This window comes from Myodes glareolus, chromosome X, assembly GCF_982192425.1.
Source record: "Myodes glareolus chromosome X, mMyoGla1.1, whole genome shotgun sequence".
Lineage (NCBI taxonomy): Eukaryota > Metazoa > Chordata > Mammalia > Rodentia > Cricetidae > Myodes > Myodes glareolus.
The window spans coordinates 4,173,777-4,195,438 of NC_142053.1; the positions used below are offsets into that span (position 1 = coordinate 4,173,777).

The following is a 21,662-nucleotide window of genomic DNA, read 5'->3' on the forward strand; positions in this document are numbered from 1 at the left end:
TTTGATAAAATTTTAAATGTTATTTTCTTTTATAAGGGGAGACAGCCGTCCTTTACCAATGTAACCCACCATGTTTCTATGTGGGCCCACCTTATAAATTTCCCTATTACTTTTTTAATGTCTAATAGGTGTAGCCAGAAATTGTGTGAGTGTAGGGGTATCAGAGATTCTGTAAATACCAATAATACAACAACATGTATCCTAGCAATCAGGAATCTATCACTCCTGAACATCATTAAAGAACATGAGCTGAGTTGCTTACCATCATAAGAATCTTGCAAGTACAAGACAAATTTCACATACTCGTATGAGTCCCTCCGGTCGTACATGTCCACATAAGTATATGCATCCTTGGCAAACAGGCCTGCATTTCTTTTTTTTATATAACAGCAAAATTCAATAAGACTTCCAACTAAAGCGAGCAAGAAACAAAGTATTATGTTCATATGGATTATTTCAGAAATGAAAGTCTTCTTTAGTCAAAACAACATTTTTTAGAGGGTGGGAGTTTCTCCATGTAGCCCTGTGTGTCCTAGAACTTGCTCTGTAGACCAGGATGGCCTCAAATTCACAGAGCTCTGCCTGCCTCTGCCTCCCGAATGATGGGATTAAAAGAGTGCCCCACCACACCTGGCTCAAGAAAGCATTTTAAAAAATACAACTTTCTTTCCTTGAATACTGGTACTCACAGAGCTAACATCTGTAGAATAAGGTACTAGGCAGAATAAAAACACTGCTATTTATATAGCACTACCATGACTAGAGAAATAAGGCTGTAATTTGGGAATAGGGTAAAGAACAAGACAGGGTTGGGGATGATTTTTCAGTAAAGTATTTTTATTGATTCTTTGAGAATTTCATATATGCATGTGCCATATTTTGGTCACATTCATATCCCACTCTTCCCTGCTCCCCCATGATCCAGTTCCACCTCCCCACTCAGTCCTTCCCATCTTTGTGTCCAAAAAGATCACACAATTCCATATACTTCTGAATGTGAAGCATCCACCAGAGAAGTGGTTCTTAACCTGTGACTCACAACTTCTTTGAGGGACAAGTGACCCTTTCACAGAGTTCACCTAAGACCATTGCAAAGCATAGCTATTTACATTACAATTCATAATAGTAGCAAACTTGGAGTTAAGAAGTCACAAGGAAAATAATTTTATGGTTGGGGTCACCACATCATGAGCAACTCTATTGATGGATTACAGCATTAGGAAGGTGAGAACCACTGATCTAGATCATGGTTAGCCTTCCAGGGCCCACATCCTTAAAGAAACCCACTTATCTCTCCCATCATCCATCAACTGTCACAAGTTTCTAAGCTGAGGGTGAGGACCCATGAGCTCCTCCCCACTCCCCCATAGAAGAGAGTTTTTTTAATGTTAGAAATGTGGTGTTTGATATTATAAGCTGTAAACATAAATGAATATATGATCAGCAGCTACAGTGACTAATGTTTTTGCAAAAATTACTAAGGGGTAAGAAAGCAATAAATTGTTCAATTGAGTGTTACTTGCCACTCAACACCCCAAAATTAAATCAAAATAAAGCAAAACCAGGTATACATACCTGATTTAGCCAATGGAAGTTTAAGAATGATCTTCTGAGCTATTTCTTCTTTTTCTTCATCAAGAAGAATATTTAATAAAGTCTTCCCCACAATGTCTTCCTGGAGAGAAGGAGAGAGAACAAATTTTGTTTTTACACTGAGGCTATAAGTCTGTCCTGTCTCCTTACTACCAGTGAATTTAGCTCTGCCCTTGTCCATTTATGGCTACAGCTGATGTGCTTCAGCCAGTTTTCATTACCATCCTGCAATTACTCCAGTCTAAAATCCATTCTGGACACAGTTTTCTTGTACAATATTTTCTGCAAACAGTTGGAGTCTTCTTTAGCCATCTCAGAGACCACAGACACTGTAATCATTACATTGTGTTCTTTTTCTCTGCGCTATGTGCTTGGAAAAATCACAGCACTTCATCCATAGTGTTGTCTCAGACCTTGATCCAAGCAAGTGAATGCGGATTGGAAACCCCCATACAGCCTTGCCTACCATTGACTGTGCACTTTCTCACATTTCAACGTGAATCCTTTCTCTTTTATGCCTTCCTCATACTTTTATAGAGATTTGTATTGGTATAGATCTTAGTTTATTGATACAAATTTAAGGTCAATCTTGTTATATGTATATTTCTGCAGTTCTGCTCTTGTTTAAGGTACTGTGATTGTGTAGTTCACTTAAAAAATGTAAGGTATAATTAAAAATATAGGTTAATAAATAACCATCTATAATAGTCAAGCTTGTAGTCATGTTAGATTTTCTAGATGTGTAGAGATATGTTTCAGTTAGATAAGTATTCTTTAAATCTTTCATAGACCTACAGAATATAGTATTTAAAAACTTAAGCCTTCTCATGACAGTGAGACACATCTGCTTCTGGCAGCACCAAGCTACTTCAAGAGTATGATGGGCATTGGAGGCTCCTTATGGAGCTGGTTGACCATTTGACAAGAAACTGCTCTTGCCTAGACTGCTTGATAAACTAGTTCTGCAGGATCTGCAGAGAAATGACTGCTAAGCTTACCTAAAGGTGAGATGATCCTTTGGGGTTGCTGTTTCAATAGAATCTGCTAGACATTCTTCAGGAAGAAAGTGACTGACAAACTGCCAAAATAGACAGAACTATCTTTGAAATTTCTTGTTTCTTGGAAAAGTCTGCTGGATACTATGGGACTGTAGGCTGAAGATGGATGCCCCAATGGTACAGAAGAACTTTGGGTGACTGTTCAGGCAGTCAATTATAGTATTTTATTACATCACAACTGCAACTGCCTCAAATCCAATATACCCCCATTCTACAAAATGTGCTACTGAAATATTCTTACAGACATTTTATATGAAGTAATTAATGTTTACAGGATTAAATATTAGCAATGATGAACATTACATGAATTATAATTTCTATGAGTGAAATACGAATAAAGTATGTCAGATATATACAAAATGTGCTAATGAGCTGGAACTAGAACTACGTGGAGTTTCAGGGTAGCCTAAACTATAGAACATACCTTATATTGGCAAAAAAGAAGGGGGGAGAGAGATTTTCCAAAAAGAGCCAAAAGAGCTTAACATTATACTACTACAAAAATGCATCTGATAATGCTAAAAAAGCATTTGACAAAATTCAACACCCATTTATGATAAAGGTGTTGGAGAGACTGGGGATACAAGGATCATACCTAAATATAATAAAAGCAATATACAGCAAGCCGACAGCTAACATCAAACTGAATGGAGAGAAACTCAAAGCCTTTCCACTAAAATCAGGAACGCGACAAGGCTGTCCACTCTCTCCATACCTCTTCAATATAGTGCTTGAAGTTCTAGCAATAGCAATAAGACAACATAAGGAGATCAAGGGGATTCGTATTGGAAAGGATGAAGTTAAACTTTCGTTATTTGCTGACGATATGATAGTTTACATAAGTGACCCCAAAAACTCTACCAAAGAACTCCTACAGCTGATAAACACCTTTAGTAACGTGGCAGGATACAAGATCAACTCCAAAAAATCAGTGGCCCTCCTATACACAAAGGATAAAGAAGCAGAGAGGGATATCAGAGAAGCATCACCTTTCATGACAGCCACAAATAGCATAAAATATCTTGGGGTTACTCTAACCAAGGAAGTGAAAGACCTATTTGACAAAAATTTTAAGTCTTTGAAGAAAGAAATTGAGGAGGATACCAGAAAATGGAAAGACCTCCCCTGCTCTTGGATTGGGAGAATCAACATAGTAAAAATGGCAATTCTACCAAAAGCAATCTATAGATTCAATGCAATCCCCATCAAAATCCCATCAAACTTCTTCACAGACCTTGAGAGAACAATAATCAAGTTTATATGGCAAAACAAAAAACCCAGGATAGCCAAAACAATCTTATACAATAAAAGAACTTCTGGAGGCATTACCATCCCTGACTTCAAACTCTATTATAGAGCTACAGTATTGAAAACAGCTTGGTATTGGCATAAGAACAGAGAAGTCGACCTATGGAATCGAATAGAAGACCCAGATATTAACCCACAAACTTATGAACACCTAATTTTCGACAAGGGAGCTAAAGGTATACAATGGAAGAAGGAAAGCATCTTTAACAAATGGTGCTGGCATAACTGGATGTCAACCTGTAAAAAAAATGAAAGTAGATCCATATCTATCACCATGCACAAAAATCAAGTCCAAATGGATTAAAGACATCAACATTAATCCGTCCACTTTGAACCTGATAGAAGAGAAAGTGGGAAGTAGTCTACAAGATATAGGCACAGGAGGCCTCTTCCTAAGTAGGACCCCAGCAGCACAGACAATAAGAGAAACAATGAATAAATGGGATCTACTGATACTGAGAAGCTTCTGTAAAGCAAAGGACACTGTCAGTAGGACAAAAAGGCTGCCTTCTGACTGGGAGAAGATCTTCACCAACCCCTCATCAGACAAAGGTCTGATCTCCAAAATATACAAAGAACTCAAGAAACTAGGCACTAAAACTCTAATTAACCCAATTAAAAAATGGGGTACTGAACTTAACAGAGAATTCACAATAGATGAACTTCGAATGGCCAGAAGACAATTAAGGTCATCCTCAACCTCCTTAGCGATCAGGGAAATGCAAATCAAAACCACTTTGAGATACCATCTTACACCTGTCAGAATAGCTAAAGTCAAAAACACCAACGATAGCCTATGCTGGAGAGGATGTGGGGTGAGGGGAACACTCATCCATTGTTGGTGGGAATGCAAACTCGTGCAGCCACTGTGGAAATCAGTGTGGCGGTTTCTCAGGAAACTGGGAGTCAACCTCCCTCAGGACCCAGCAATTCCACTCTTGGGAATATACCCTAGAGATTCCCTAACATACTAAAAAAGCATTTGTTCTACTATGTTCATAGCAGCACTATTTGTAATAGCCAGAACCTGGAAACAGCCTAGGTGCCCCTCAATAGAAGAATGGTTAAAAAAGGTGTGGAACATATACACATTAGAGTTTTACTCAGCGGTAAAAAACAATGACATCTTGAATTTTGCATGCAAATGGATGGAAATAGAAAACGCTTTACTGAGTGAGGTAAGCCAGACCCAAAAAGAGGAACACGGTATGTATTCACTCATAAGTGGATTCTAACCATAATTAAAGGTCTTTGAGCCTATTATTCGTGATCCTAGAGAAGCTAAATAAGAAGATGAACCTGATGAAGATTATTTAGCTATCCACCAGGAGGTAGGAAATAGACAAGAGTCCCAGGTAACCTCGGGTGCATGGGGGGGTGGGAGGGTCGATGGAAGGGGAGAGGGTTAGAGAGAAGGGAGTAGGGGAGGAATGGGGAAACCTCGGTGGCCTGGGATGTGGGGGGAGGGAGGAAGGATGAATATGGGATCAGGGAAGAATATATTTCAACTAAGGGAGTCATTTTAGGGTTTACAGGAGACTTGATTATATATGGGATCCCAGGTCCAAGGAGAGATCCCCCAGATTGTTCTCTGGACAGAGGAGAGGGTGCCTGAATCGGCCGTGGCCCATAACCATACTGATGTATGTTTTGCTTATCACCATAGATCCTTCATCTGGCGAAGGACGGCGATACAGTCGGAGACCCACATTGGAGCACCGGATTGAGCCCCCCGAGGTCCAAATGAGGAGCAGAAGGAGGAAGAACATGAAAAACGAAATCAGTACTGCGAGGGATGCTATCACCCACTGATACAAGGGAACGGATCTAATGAGAGTTTACCAAGGCCAGTTGGACTGGGACTGAACGAGGAGGTGATCTAACCAGATTCTTGGAATTTGGCCGGATTCTCTGACTGTGGCTGGCCCGAAGTCTTTCTGAAAAGCCATTGACTATGATACTGGGACCTGTTTCCTCTGCATATACTGGATTTTGGGGATCCAGTCTGTTTGGACACTCACCTTCCTGGACCTGGAGGGAGGGGGAAGGAACTGGAACTTCCCACAGGGCAGGAAACCCTGACTGCCCTAAGGGACGAAGAGGGAGGAGGAGAGGGAGTGGGGGGAGTGGGAGGGTGTTGGGAAGAGGGGCGTAAATGGAAACTTTTATAATTTAATAAAATTTACTTTAAAAAATGCATCTGATATTTTAAAAAATTAATTAATTAATTAATTAAGATATAGAAAAAAATAGGCCTCCAATAGATGACATAACCCGGCATAAATCAATCATGACTTTCATTCATTGCTCAATCACTATGTAACATTCATTCTTTGCTCAGTCACTATGCAACATTCATTCATTGCTCAATAACTATGTAACAGACCCCACATAACATTCATTTTGGTGAGAGCTGCCTTCCCTCAAAGCAGGCACTTAGAGGCTAGACAGTGATTCCAAAGCAACTGCTAGATCAAAAAGTACATGCTTGGCTTGTGTGGGGATGCAGACCACACTGAAAGCTGAGGCATGTGAATCATATGTTCCAGGCAAAGTAAAACAAAACCAGTCTTCTTTGGGAAACCCCCAAGCAAAATTGAAATTGTGGTCTCTTACCTCAAACCAGAATTTGTTTATATTGACTTAACACTGAAACCAGTGGAGATGATGAAATGGGCAAAGCTGGACACCACTGAGTTACATGAAGCTAAAAAGAAATATTCCATAAACAGAAAACCAGAATGACCCTGTTCCCCAAAAGCTAAAAGAACTTACTGGACGATGTCCAAGAAGAGGTGACACATTCTGCGATATAAAAACAACTTTCCCATCTGTGCTCAATATAATTGAAATGCTTTCAAATGACTAATAAAGAGAATAATAACATAATTAAATAATGCAAATATAAAATGATAGCTTTATTTATAGGTGCATAAATATAACAGTATACTGAAATGTATTCTATTTCTTACATATCAATGAAGTAGGCACACACTTAATTAAAAGTCTTTTATTCTACCTACTACACAGAATCTCCTTAGCCTTAAGCACAAGATAGTTATCAAATAATGTGTCACTTAAACAAATTTCAATGAACACCCAATTAACACCTAAACTCTCCAACACAAGCTAGGAAGATTAATTTCTGTGTAGACTGACACATTTTAAGCATATTTAAGTTTTAAATGGCTAATAATTTTATTTAAGAACACTTTCAATTGTTCTTAGTCTAGTTATCTAGTTATAAATATGGTTACTGCCATTACTTTTCTTCTGTATAGTGGATTTGGTATACAGACAAATATTTCCTTGTAAAGAACATTTAAAATGATTTTTGTAAGCTACAAAACTGTTTTCAGAGTTGTTTCTATAAGTTTCATTAGTGCTGCTTACAGGAGCCTGTGAGAGGGGTTCTATATAGGTGTTTTAGTACATTTCCAGTGGTTACAGACAGAAGAAAATATCTTTTGTTCCCTTAGCAACCATTAATTTCCTAGAGATCCTTAAGAAGAGCTGAGGACTCATGAGCTACTCTTCCTTGGCTGCTGTTAACTATTTATTCTCAGGGAAGGGGTGCGGTCTCATGAAATCCATCTCCTCCAAGCTGTGATAGGAGAAGGGTAGTTGTAACTGGGAGGAGGAAAGAGATCAGTGAGAAGGGAAAGTGACAAGAGAAAGTAATGGGATACAAATTTGATCAAAATACATTATATAAATGTATGAAAAGTCCTAGTGAATCTGATTATTACATGCAATCAATATATGCTAATAAAACAAAGTTGTTTTCAACAGTAGGACCAAGCTCATAGCAAAGTAAGGGAAACAACATACCACAGACGACTATGAATGTAGGCACCAGGACATAAAGGGATGTTAGAGCCTTAGGAAACTTATCCATCATTGATTACTTAGAGCTTGGAAATAAAGTAAAGGTTTCCAAAAAGCTGCTATCTAGACCATGTGAAATGCCAAAAGGTTATTCAAAGAAGATGTGGATAGGTATGTGCCTGCCTCAATTCTAAGAGGAGCAGGACAAATAAACCTGGGCTCCCCTAGGAAGTACTAATCAAACATCCATATTCACTCAAATTTAGAGATGCAATCCAGACACTGCTTGAGTGGTGTTCAACAACTCCAATCTAATATTTAATTCAAAGAAGTCCTGGTCTGTAATAAAATGAATATTTTAAGGAACAGGCTCATAGAATTCATGCAGACAGATAGATACAAATAAAGGACCTTATGCTAAAAACAAACTAGCAAACACTGGGAAGGGCAATCTATTATACAAGAAGAGTGTATAGAAAAAATCAAATGCAGAATGAGGCTGAAAAGAAAACATTGGAATTTACAGACAAGAAAAGAGTGCTAAATATAGGAACATAGATAACAAGGTTTTAAAATTTTGAGTGACTCAAAACTGATCAGAGATGTGAAACATAAGCAACAGTTCTTTAAATGGAATTATCATAAACATATCAATTCAGTGACTGAGATTATAGTTCAGTGGCAAAACATTTCCATAGCATATGTGAGGCCCTGGGTTTCATCTTCAGCATAAAGGAAAAGAAAACATTAATGCAGAAGTAAAACTGCATGGTAAAACACAGGAGAGCTTGGGCATGTGGTTATGTTGGTAGAGTTCTTGCCAGCTGCATAAGGCCCTGGTACCCAAGCCCGGTAACAAAAATCAAAGCAAATATTAATGAAAAGGGACAAAAACTGAAGTCAAGACTCTGACTACAAGCTTTAAGAAGGAAATAGGACCTCCTGAAACTGAGAAGCTTCTGTAAAGCAAAGGACACTGTCATTAAGACAAAAAGGCAACCTACCAAATGTGAGAAGATCTTCACCAACCCCGCATCAGACAAAGGTTTGATCTCCAAAATATATAAAGAACTCAAGAAACTAGACTTTAAAATGCTAATTAACCCAATTAAAAAAATGGAGTACTGAACTGAACAGAGAATTCTCAACAGAAGAAGTTCGAATGGCCAAAAGACCCTTAAGGTCTTGCTCAACCTCCTTACTGATCAGGGGAATGCAAATCAAAACAACCTTGAGATACCATCTTACACCTGTCAGAATGACTAAAATCAAAACCACCAATGAGAGCCTATGCTGGAGAGGATGTGGAGTAAGGGGAACACTCATCCATTGTTTGTAGGAATGTAAACTTGTGCAACCACTTTGGAAATCAGTGTGGAGGTTTCTCAGGAAACTGGGAGTCAATCTCCCTCAGGATCTAGCAATTCCACCCCTGGGAATATACCCAAGAGATGCCCAATCATACTGCAAAAGCATTTGTTCAACTATGTTCATAGCAGCACTATTTGTAATAGCCAGAACCTGTAAACAACCTAGGTACCCCTCAATGGAAAAATAAATAAAGAAGGTGTGGCACATATATACTTTAGAGATCTACTCAGCGGCAAAAAACAATGATATCTTGGACTTTGCATGCAAATGGATGGAAATAGAAAACACTTTACTGAGTGAGATAACCCAGACCCAAAAAGAGGAATATGGTATGTACTCACTCATAAGCAGATTCTAGCCATAAACAAAAGGCATTGAGTCTATGTTCGTGATCCTAGAGAAGCTAAATAAGAAGGTGAACCCAAAGAAAAACATATTTATCCTCTGGGATATTGGAAGTTGACAGGATTGTCGGGCAGAAGTTGGGAGCAGGGGGGTGGGGGTGGATTGGGAGGAAGGGGAGATGGGGAGAGAGAAGGTAGAAGGGGAGGATTGGGGAGAGCTGGGGGAATGGAATAATTGAGATGGAGGAAGGGTGGATATGGGAGCAGGGAAGAAGTTATTCTAAGCAAGGAAGCCATTTTAGGGCTGGCTAGAGTCTTGGCTCTAGATGGGTTCCCAGGTGTCCAAGGGGATTTCCCCAACTAGGTCCGTGGGCAGCAGAGGAGAGGGTGCCTGAACTGGCCTCATCCTATAGCCACACTGATGAATATCTTGCATATCACCATAGAACCTTCATCCGGCATTGGATGGAGATAGAGACAGAGACCCACATTGAAGCACTGGACTTAGCTCCCAAGGTCCAGATGAAGAGCAGAAGGAGGGAGAACATGAGCAAGGAAGTCAGGACCTCGAGGGGTGCGTCCACCCACTGAGATGGGGTGACTGATCTAATGAGAGCTCACCAAGGCCAGCTGGACTGGGACTGATGGAGCATGTGATCAAACTGGACTCTCTGAATGTGGATGACAATGAGGGCTGACTGAGAAGCCAAAGACAATGGCACTGAGTTTTGATTCTATTGCATGGACTGGCCTTGTGGGAGCCTAGTCTCTTCGGATGCTCACCTTCCTAGACCTGGAGGGAGGGGGAAGCTTGGACTTCTCACAGGGCAGGAACTGCTCTTAGGACTGGAGAGGGAGGGGTAGAGGGAGTGAGGGGAGTGGGAGGGTATTGGGAGGAGGGGAGGAGGTGGAAATTTTTAATAAATAAATAAATAAAAGGTTCTGAAGGAATGTGAATACCTGTGTGTTGTCACTGAGAGGTTAAAAGAATGAAGTTGTGAAAAACTATATGGCCAGTCCTCAATATTAGAGGACACCATAGACTCTAGTGCTTCTACTTCAGAGCATACATAAGAAAGAGTTGAAAGTGGCACCACAAATAGCTCTGTTTACCCATGTTCTCAGCAGCATTATTCACAATGGCCAAAAGGTGGAAGAAATCTACTATGGTTTGGTTATGGCCCGTCCTCCAAGCATTCACATATCAGAAGCTTGGTCTGTATTGTACAATGTGAGAGGTGGTAGGGTCTTTAAGAGGAGAGGCCTAATGGGAGGTCACTGGTTATGCTCCCTCATTAGTAATTAATTAGATCTTATGGGACTGTGGTTAGTTTCTAATAGGTGGTTCTTACTAGAAAACTGGTGATCCCTCCCCACTCTCTGGCTTTCTGTCTTACAAATATGATTGCTCCTTCTCACATGCTACCTCCACTATGAAGCCAGTTTCATCAAAACGCCATCTCACAAATGACATAGTCAAGGGACCATCAAAAAAAGACACAGAATTTCAAACTTGCTGTTAAATAACACTCATTTCTCAGAAGGCAGTTATGCTCTCCACTATCCCACCAATACTACAACAAACCACTTGTCTTTACATAGCTCCCCAACTCAACTGTTTGATTTAGACACAGAGAAGAATTAACATATAGTCCAAGCAGCTGACAGATAAATAGGCCCTAAAATTGTAATATAACATGTAAGTGACGATTATTCAGCCTTTAGAGAGAATTCTGTCACCAGCTACATGAATGGACCACATAAATATTTTAGTGCATGAAATAAACCACTCCGGAGAAGAAGAATGTAATGTTCTATTTTATTACATAGATAAATCTGCAAAATAATAAAATTTGTAAAGAGAGAATGAAGAGCAAAATGTAAAGATACAATATAGATTTTTTTAAAGAAAATAAAAAGTCAATTATTTGAAAAGAACAATACTGGTAACAAACCTCTGATAAAGTGATTTGCATAGTGAAAAGCACATCCCTTTTAAAAATGTTTCTGCTTTATATGTATGAATGGTTTGTTCGTGTGTGTGTGTGTGTGTGTGTGTGTGTGTGTGTGTGTGTGTGTGTACCAGGTGTGTGTCTGGTGCCAGAAGAGGGCAGTAGATTGTGTCAGATGCCCTGAAACTTGAATTACTGATGGTTGTGAGCTGACATGTGGGTGCTGGAAATCAAACTGAGATCTTCTGCAAGAGTAGGCAGTGCTCTTAACTGTTCTTCTCTCCAGGACCACAAATAATGTTAAGAATAAAAAGTAGATATCATTACAGAAGCTTCAGCAGTAACAAATATGACTAGAACACATGACCATCAATTTTATGCCAGTAAAATTGAAAGTGATGGGATAGACCAATTCTTAGGAAATATAATTTACCAAAGATAACTCATGAAATGTAGAAGATTTAAATCATAATATAATCACTAAAGAACTGAACAATTAGTTTCACATAGTCTTTTATTTCCTGCTGTGGGTTGAGTGTATCATTACCCAAAGGTTCAGAAGAGAGGAGATATTTGTAGCATATAGCTAACAACTGACAAGTCCCATAATCATTATGTATTAGTCAAAACTTTGATGCTACTTTTATTGGTGTCAGGGTACTGAATGCAGGATTCTGCATATGCTAGGCAAGTGTGACTGAACCACACCCCCAGCCTCAATTGAAATTTTAAAAACTCCACTTTTTTCATGAATCGAAATAATGAAGGCAAGTTATTAACATCTCATAGAAGCTAAAAGATGGTAGAGGAGGGAAATAATCCCAGTTTCATTGCACACCCCAAAATGTTTGAATATACATTTGGCTTCACAAAACTTTTGACAGATTTCAAATGATACATTTTGAGACCTCTTAATAACACAAATTTCAGTATATGATCTCTAAACCAAATTTTCTTTTTAATGAAAATGCTTAGAAGGATAAAAGATGTTCCCATGTGACTTAGGTTTTCATCCAAGAATATATATCTTTATAACACTAGTTGTGTTGTTTGAAAGCATATGTTCTTCCAGCTATGCTTTGAAAAGTGCTGCAGTGCATCTAACATCAAATGTGATCCACATGTAAAGTAAGCAGTGATCAAAAGCACTCTTACCCGAAGAACCATCTTATGAAATTCCTCATAGGTTTTGAAAATGGGAACTTCTTTTCGGTCATAATTGTCTCTCATATTTAATGCTCCTTTTCAGGAAAGAAAGGATTATTGTATTAATAATAATTAGCAATTGATATTATATTCTGCAAACTTGTAATTTAGAAAAACCCATTTTATTATTTTGTGAATATATTGTGTGGGGGCATGTCCTATAGCTCATTTGTGGAGGGCAGGGACAACTTTTAGGAGTTGATTCTCTCCTGCCACCTATATGTGGATTCTGAGGATTGAACTCAAGTTTAACCACTGAGCCATTTTTCCAGACAGACCAAAGTTATAATTAATATTATCAAAAAGACTCCAACTGTGGAGTACCAATTCTCACAAAGAAATGATGGAATTGAAAATCACTCAACTTATAGGTTTTCTTTGGCTTCTGTCAAAACTCAGGATCCAAAATATGTCAAGTCAAGAGTTCAACACAGACCCTTACTACCAGCCCCAGGTAAAAACTGGAAGTCTACTCTTTTAATTTCTGGACAAAGGCATTTCTCTGGAGGATCTTCAACCTCAACAATTGTCACTGTTTTGCCTCCCATTCTTCTGGTCTTCTCAGGGAGCAGCACAGCTGATCCTGTCCTCTGCTCCTCCTCACAGCCCCACCAGCCCTCTTCCTTGACCTGAAGCAGTAAAGGAATTCAGCAATACACCCTCCTACCTCAGTGTCTTACATCGATAAGAAATAGCTCCTCTACACAACACACAAGAAAAAGAGAAACTCTCAAGGAATACAAGCCTTGTGCTGGGAGATTCTGACTTCAGGGCAAGAGTCTCACATCATTCCTTTGGACAATGTTCTGGTGGGTAGAGGAGGTCCTGTTTTCACTAAAGAGGCCATGAGGTGTACAGCATCAGGGCAGTGGAATGTAGAGTGGTAGCACCTTTAACCTTGTTGATGAGGGTTGAAGAAGAATGCAGGGTGAGGGAGTGGACAAAAGGACTAGCAAATATTTTGGGAGGTTTTCGCCACAAAGAGGACACAGAAACAGAGACACTCATAGAGGAATGCTGGGGTAAGGAAAATTGTCACTTCACCTAAGATTAGGAGAGTTTGATTATATGTTTATGGGCATAAAGCCATCTCATGTCCTTAACTAAAGTGTCCCATGATATAAGCATCATCTGATAGGTTCACATAAATGGACTTTATTATTTTTCATACATGTTTCTAGTAAGTTTCACTCTTGAACAAGCCTCAGGAATATTTTATGCATTGAACATAAAACAAAAAACCTCAAAGCCTTGTGAATGGATAGAAGCAAACTGCATACGCAAAAGTACTTCAAGGTCCCCTCCAACCAATACTCTATCCCTTAAGGCACTTGAAGCATGGTGAGGGCTGTGATGCTCTCAAGTCAGCAATGGCACACAGAAAAAGTGGGTCTAAGTCAAACCTTTTGGATTAGAAGTCGCAGCTGGAATGGTTGTCTGACATTTCACAGAGCGTGCTCTGGGTCTCTGTCTAGAGGCTCCATATCCAAGCTTTTCCATCATTCTCTGAAGTATATTCAGCAAAGAGTGAAGATCTGCATGTATTGGCTCATGGCGTGGATTAAAGGCCACTCTAATCAACAGAAAAATAAAGAATGATCTTTATGAATGGTAAGGCGGAGGGAAATGATTCATTCATATGGTGCCTCAATAGGAGGACTAAGATGAAAAAGACAGACTTTTGTATTAATTAAACATCCAGTGTCTTCGTTATGCAAAACAAAACTACCATGGCAGAATATGTCAGCAAATGGCCTTAATCCCAGTACTCAGGTGGGAAGGCAGGAGGATTGCGGGTCTGAGGTAAGTCTTGGAATAAATAGAAAGAGATACTCTTTAAAATAAATAGCTAATGAACAAGCAAACCAATAAATCATATTTCTATTTAAAACAATAAAGTGAAATTCAATGTTTTTGCCCTTTGTCTGAGAGGCTCTTAAAAGTGGATACCAATCTATTTCTGTCTTCCCAGCACAGCCCAACACTATGCCTGGTGTTATGGTTTGGCAATTACTTACGGTAAATTTAAATTAGCTTGAGTGTAATGACAAGTTGTTGGTATACATCTGTTCTCACCTACTTTAATACCAGTAATTCTGACTAGGTGTTCCAATGCAATTGAATCTGTAAGAATAGAAAACCCAAGAAAGAAACCAAATTTCTCTCGAGAATCATCCTTCTCTGGGAAAGACTATTTGGCTAGATGTGAAATAAGAAAATGGGGAAGGGCAGAAGGCTTTGCCATCTACATCAACTATGAATCCCTACCTCCTTGTCTTGTGATGTCGATATCGATTCATTTTTCTGTCAGGTATGGGTAGATTCTAAAACAAAATCAGACCAGTGTTTTATTAAGCAATCATATTTCAATAGTCTATAGCATATACCCATGCTATATCTATCACCTATCAACTTTCTATCCTCTATTTATTCTGTCTTCTCTACCTACAGTCTATCTTCTATGTGTTATCCCTCAACTATCTATCACCTGTCTTTTTGTCATCTATTGTCTATCATTTATTTTTTACATATCATTATCTATCTTCTCTCATATATAAACCTATTATCTATCTTCTATCATATACTGTATTTCTGTCATATATCATCCATTTGTCTTCTTGCTGTCAACTCTGTCTAAACTCTGTCATCTGTCTATATATGTGCATAAATCCATTCTGTATTTTCTATCAGCTATGCATTTATCAGACATGTACTTCTCATTTACCCATATAGTACCTATCTTCTATCCATCATCCATCTATCTACCATCTATCACTTATCTTCTATGGTCTATATTTTACACTATATATAACCTTTCTCATGGATTTATACTTAGCATCTAGCTATGCACTATGGTCAAGTCATCTTGTGTTTTCTCTTAGTTCACATCAACAATCTATCTATAACTAACCTGCATCTATCTTTCACTATTATCTTCTAGTTATAATCTACCTATTCTGTGTTTGCATTCAATGTATCATTTATACCTCAGTTATCCCATGTTTAATTTCCATCTATCACTGCTGAATTTCCTATACTGTATCATTCTCTGACCTGTTATCTTTCATCTATCATTCATTTTCTACCCATACTGAGTCTTTGTTCCATCTATTATCTTCCATTTAACTACTGTCTATTCTCTATATATCCTGTGTCTACTTTCCATCTCCCATATTTCTAAAATCTGTCATATACACATTGTGTGTCTGTATTCCATCTATGTCTTTCCTGTAACTCTCCTGTGTCTATGTACTTAGATACCCTCTAACTATCCTATGTCTATCTTTACAGCTATCCTTTAGTTAGTTATCCTGTATCTATCAGGCATCAATGGATCACCTGTACTCTTATGCCTACTTAATCTCTATCATCCACCAATCAGTCATCTACCCTCTAGATATTCTGTGTCTGTCTTCAATATATCTGTTGTGTATCTTCTAATAATCTGGTGTCTTCCTTCAATCCAACTAGCGTCTATCTTCCATCTATCAATTCTTTACCTTCTAGCTATCCATTATCTATCCTGGAGATATCCTATCTGTCTACTACCTATTCTTTATCATATTACTGCCTTGCATCTATCTTCCATTTATCATCAATTCTTTAGCTATCCTGACTTTACTATACTACTGTTTATCCTCTAGGTATCCTCTGAGTATTTTCCATGTATCATTTATCCTCAGGCTCTCCCTGTGTCTATTTTCCTGTTATTATTTTTACCTATCTGTCATCTATCCTATAGGTATAGTACGCATTTATCTTCCATTTATTTGTTGTCTCACATCCAGATATACTATATATTCTAACTTTCTGTAATATATCCTCTAATCATCCTTTCTATACCTTCCATTTATCAATAATCTATACACTAGAAACCATATGTCTAATTTCTACTCATCTATCTCCCAGTTATTCTTTTTCTATCTTCTGATATCTATCATCTCATTTTCCTGTGTCTCTCATCCATCTATCATCTGTCCTTCCTTCTATACATCATCCATCCCATTCAGTGTCTATTTTCCATCTACCTATCACTATTCTCTAGCTATCTTGTATGTATCTTTCATATAAATATACTTTAGCAATACAGTGTCTATCTTTATCTTCCTATGATCTATCCTTCAGACATGCTGCAAACATCTTTCATCTATCATCTATCCTCTCTCTATATGTATATTGTGTATATATTCTATATCTCTATCATGTTCCCTCTGGCGTATCTTGTCTACTATCCATCTAGCATCTATTATTGATCAATCTTCTGTCTATGTACAATCTTTACCCTAGCTATCCTTTGTCTTCTATCCTTTATACTTTAGCTCCCCTGTATCTCCCTTCTATCATTTTATCACCTATTCTCTAGCTATCCTGTATGAAACACCTATCTGTCATCTCTCTAGTCATCCTCTGCCTCTCTTACATTAATTATCCTCAAAGCATCATCTATATTCTACCTATCCTGTGTCTATCTTGCATCTATATGTCACCTATTCAGTAGTGTCCATCTTCTGTTTATTTATTTATAGCTTTCCTGTGGCTATATTCCATTTATTTCTCATCTATCTTGTAGCTCTGTTCTTTATCTTCCATCCAACTAAAATATATCCTCTAACTATCCTTTGTCTAATGTGTATCATCTTCTTGCTATTTGAATCTATCTATCTATCTATCTATCTATCTATCTATCTATCTATCTACCTACCTACCTGTCATCTATCTATCTTTTATATCAATCCAAAAACTCAACTGTGTATGTCTCCCATCTATTTTTTATCCTCCAGTTAACCTGTATTTACTGTCCATCCATCTATCGCCAATCCTCTAGCTATCATATATCTTCCACCTATCATCACATTGCTACCCTATATCTCTGTTCCATCTTTCTATCATCTATCTTTACCTATCACTTTTGTGTCTATCTGTCATCCAACTTCTAGCAATCCTGTATCTGTCTTCCTTCTAATTATTATCTTTTTTTAACCTATCCTTTGCTTTATTCCATCTATCTTTTTTCATCTAGCTACCCTGTGTCTCCACTTCCATCTAGCTATCTGCTACCCTCCTTGGTCTCCTTTTCCTATCATTCATCTTTTTATCATCTTTCCTTCACTTATCATTTGTCAATTTTCCATATATCTGTTTTCTAACCTCTAGTTAGTCTGTGTCTGCCGATCATCCATGTATCATTATTCTTTAACTACCCTATACTTCTCTTCTACCTCTCATCTAACTTCTAGCTATCATATGCCTATCTTCAATCTTTTTAATCATCTTTTCTTTGTCTGTATGTTGTCTATCTTTCATCTATCTATTTTCTATCTTATATCTATTCCGTTTGTCTTCAATCTGTCTATGTTCTATCCTCTGGCTATCCTGTGCCTGTCTTCCATCTATCCATCATCTATCCTCTAAATATTCTTTGTCATATACTTATATCATTTATTACCTAGCTACCCTGCATCTCTGTGATCTATCATTAATCCTATAGCTACCCTGTGCCTGTCTTCCATCTATTTATCAGCTATCCTCTATCTATTCTGTGTTTTATACCATCCATATATCATGTATAATCTAGTTATCCTGCATCTCTGTGATCTATCTATCATCAATCTTCTAGATTACTTGTAACTGTCTTCCGTCTATCTATTAGCTATCCTCTAGCTATCCTGTGTTCTATACCATCCATGTATCATTTATCATCTAGCTGTCCTGTATCTCTGTGATCTATCATCAGTCTTCTAGATTTCCTGTAACTGTCTTTCATCTATCTATCAGTTATCCTCTAGCTATCCTGTGTTCTATACCATCCATGTATCATTTATCATCTAGCTACCCTGAATTTCTGTGATCTATCTATCACCAATTGTCTGGATTTCCTGTGACTGTCTGCTATCTATCTATCAGTTATCCTCTAGCTATTCTGTGTTCTATATCATGCATGTATCATTTATCATCTAGCTGTCTTGTATCTCAGTGATCTATCATCAATCATCTAGATTTCCTGTAACTGTCTGCTATCTATCAGCTGTCCTCTAGCTATCCTGTGTTCTAAACCATCAATGTATCATTTATCATCTAGTTGGCCTGGATCTCTGTGATCTGTCATCAATTATCTAGATTTCATGCAACTGTCTGCCACTTATCTATCCTTCATCTGTCTCCTGGCTACTCTGTGTCTGTTTCCCATCTCTCTACCACCTATTCTCTAGCTTCCCTGCATCTCTCTACCATCCATGTGCCATTTATCTTCAATTATCCTGTGCCCATTTCCCACTTTTCTGTCACCTATCCTGTATCTATCTCCATCCACTTATCATCTATCATCTAGATATCCTATCTTCCATTGTCATTACTGCTATTCCCTAGCTACCCTCTGTCTATGATCTAATCTCTTAATCATTTATTCATCCCATATCTCTCCTCTATCATATATCTAACTAACTTCCATCTATCTCCTTTCTTCTATACCCCCATTCTTCAGTTTCTCATCTATTCTTTCTTAGTTATTCATCTTAGTTCATCCTTCACGGTTTTATACCAGATAGCCATCATGATAAAACTTGTCGGTATTTAAAAATACAGCCAGTCTGGCCCTATTTGCCAATGTATGGTATGTGTTATTAGAGATAGTGAACTGTGCTATAAACGGTATTACTTGAGAAAATGAGAGATATTTCACAAAGATCAAGTTAGAAAACTAAGCTTAAAGACCACCTACAGGTATCCACTTGACTATACAACTTCAGACTAAACTGAACACTGATGTAACTGAAATAGGAAATTATCAAATTCACAGTTTACATTTGGTGAGTTCACCATCACTGTCTCAATGACCGGTACAAGATTAAACAGAAAAAAAAACCAATATTTGTGCCCTTACAGCACAGTACCAATTGCCTTCACCTTACCTTACCAGCCACTCAAAGCCAAGTGCTCTTATGTTTACTGTATCCGGGCAACTATAGAATACGCACTGCCTATGAGATTGGCTGAGAACATAATATCTGCTGACTGTAATTGCTCCTAAGTGGTGAGGCTGTGATTGGTCAAAACACAAGTTTAAATGACTGTGATTTCTGTTAAGAGCAAGGCCGTGATTGGTCTAAAAATATAAACTTCAGTGACTATGATTGGTCCTACAAGTCACCGTCATGATTTATCCAAAAACATAATCATTATGAATGTGATTGGTGGTAAGTGGCAAGGCTGTAATTGATCTAAAATATAAGTCTCCATGATCATGACTGGTTTCACAAAACAAAGCAGTTGGGTTCAATGAGTAGCAAGGGAGACATTCATCAGTTACTGCCTTTCCTGGTTTATAGCACCAGGCCAAATGAAAGGTTTCTCTTAAGTGATCTTTTAAATATATCTATGTCTGAACATATTAATAACTTTTATTTTGTAAATATTTTGTTTGTGTACCATGTGCATGTCTGGTACATGTAGAGTCTGGTAGATGTAGAGGTCAGAAGAATGTGTTGAATCGCCTAGAACTGCAGTTGCAAATAACTGTGAACTCTTATGTGGTTACTGGGAACCAAACCTGAGTCCTTTGGTAGAGCAACAAGTGTTCCTAACCATAGAACCATTTCCCCATCCTCCTCACGTGATATTTTCTTGCCTCCTTTTCCTCATATGAGATAAGATGGTATCCAAGGGATAAATCCTCAGAGGCAGGAAAGTGACGAAAGGGGCAGCAGAGCAGCAGTGGCAGTTGAGGTATCAACAGATTGAATTGTGGGTTCATCAAGGCAGTTGTCTACACTGCTACAGAAAGAAAGTAACTGAACCGTTCAAGAGTGGCTAGGGCAGAAAGAAGGGCAGAAGAAGAGAAGCATCGGGAAAGAGAATAAACCCGAGGCTGTATAAGCGTACAGACTTGTAAGGTGTCATACAGAAGAAACAACTGTCTCTGGACACCAGAAAAGTTACATAGAGCAATCAAGTCTTTATGTTAAAGGTGTTCCCAGTCTTGGGCTAAGAGCTCTAATGCTGGTTCGTATTAATGACTAAGAAATCCCCCTACTTCCTAAGCCTACATAAGACCTATAACACTGGCTGCTGCCAAGGGATGAGACATATCAATATCCGATCCCACCTTGGATCTTCAAGTCTAACCACAGAGGAAGGCTGAACATCCTCTACTTCCTATGCCTATACAACATACACAAAAACAGAAATACTTACAAGGTTAAGGGTCTCAATACTAAAAGTCTGCACAAGAACTGTAATAATAGAGGGTATCACTTCCTGTTCCTCATATTACTGTTGCTATTATTAATTTTTGTTTTATTTGTTTGCTTTGACAAAGGATGCCATGTAACCTAACTGACACTTCAGCCCACTATAGGACTTTGAACTCCTGATCCTCTTGCCTCCAGCTCCCAAGTACAAGGATCAGAGGTCTGCCAAAATATAAAATTTTTGCATGGCTGAGATGGAACCCAACTGGGCCATATCACCAGCCCAATATTTTACAATTTGTGAGGTTTGTTCCATTCATGTAGCTGTGAAAAATAAGGAGCCTCCAACCCCAATAATAATTTAATAACAATAGTGTAAAACAGAATGGTTCTTTACTTACTAGATATCAAGAGTTATGATAAAGTTCCAGTACTCAGGCTGGTGGGCAACAATGAAGAAATGTAAAATACAATGGAACAAAGGTGAAAATACAAGAGTAGACCTATATGCAAAATAAACTTTTATTTATAACAAAAAGAACTATAATTCTGAAGTTTAGCCCATTAAAAAGAGTCAAAGTTTATAGTTACTATTGTTCTATATTCCAAAGTAAGCAGCCTTCATATAAAAAATTATTTACTGTAAGATCACAGTAGCACAGTTCTTGCCCAAAACAGTGGGCAATAATCTATGGTCTCAAACTATCACTGAAATTACATGCAAGTGTCAAGATGGTCAGCAGTGCAAATACGTCTCTTTAAAGCTGGACTTGTTATTCCCATTTACTCTGTTTTTTGCAGTGTTGGGAATTGAAC

The 21,662-nt window shown here is 38.1% G+C and overlaps 1 protein-coding gene across 2 annotated transcripts in view; it reads right to left on the reverse strand.

Annotated features, from left to right (window-relative positions):
- Pasd1 (PAS domain containing repressor 1) overlaps window positions 1-19,611 on the reverse strand; it is a 37,333-nt gene extending 17,722 nt beyond the window's left edge. For both annotated transcript variants that reach the window (XM_087902624.1, XM_087902623.1), the window contains exons 1-7: window positions 19,569-19,611; window positions 14,929-14,984; window positions 14,064-14,233; window positions 12,610-12,695; window positions 6,735-6,824; window positions 1,576-1,675; window positions 263-412 (exon numbers count right to left, since the gene is read on the reverse strand). In XM_087902624.1, coding sequence (XP_087758750.1) covers window positions 263-412; window positions 1,576-1,675; window positions 6,735-6,824; window positions 12,610-12,695; window positions 14,064-14,233; window positions 14,929-14,960 — 628 coding nt within the window. In that variant the 5' untranslated portion in view covers window positions 14,961-14,984; window positions 19,569-19,611. The remainder of the gene's footprint in view (window positions 1-262; window positions 413-1,575; window positions 1,676-6,734; window positions 6,825-12,609; window positions 12,696-14,063; window positions 14,234-14,928; window positions 14,985-19,568) is intronic.
- Window positions 19,612-21,662: the final 2,051 nt, after the last annotated feature.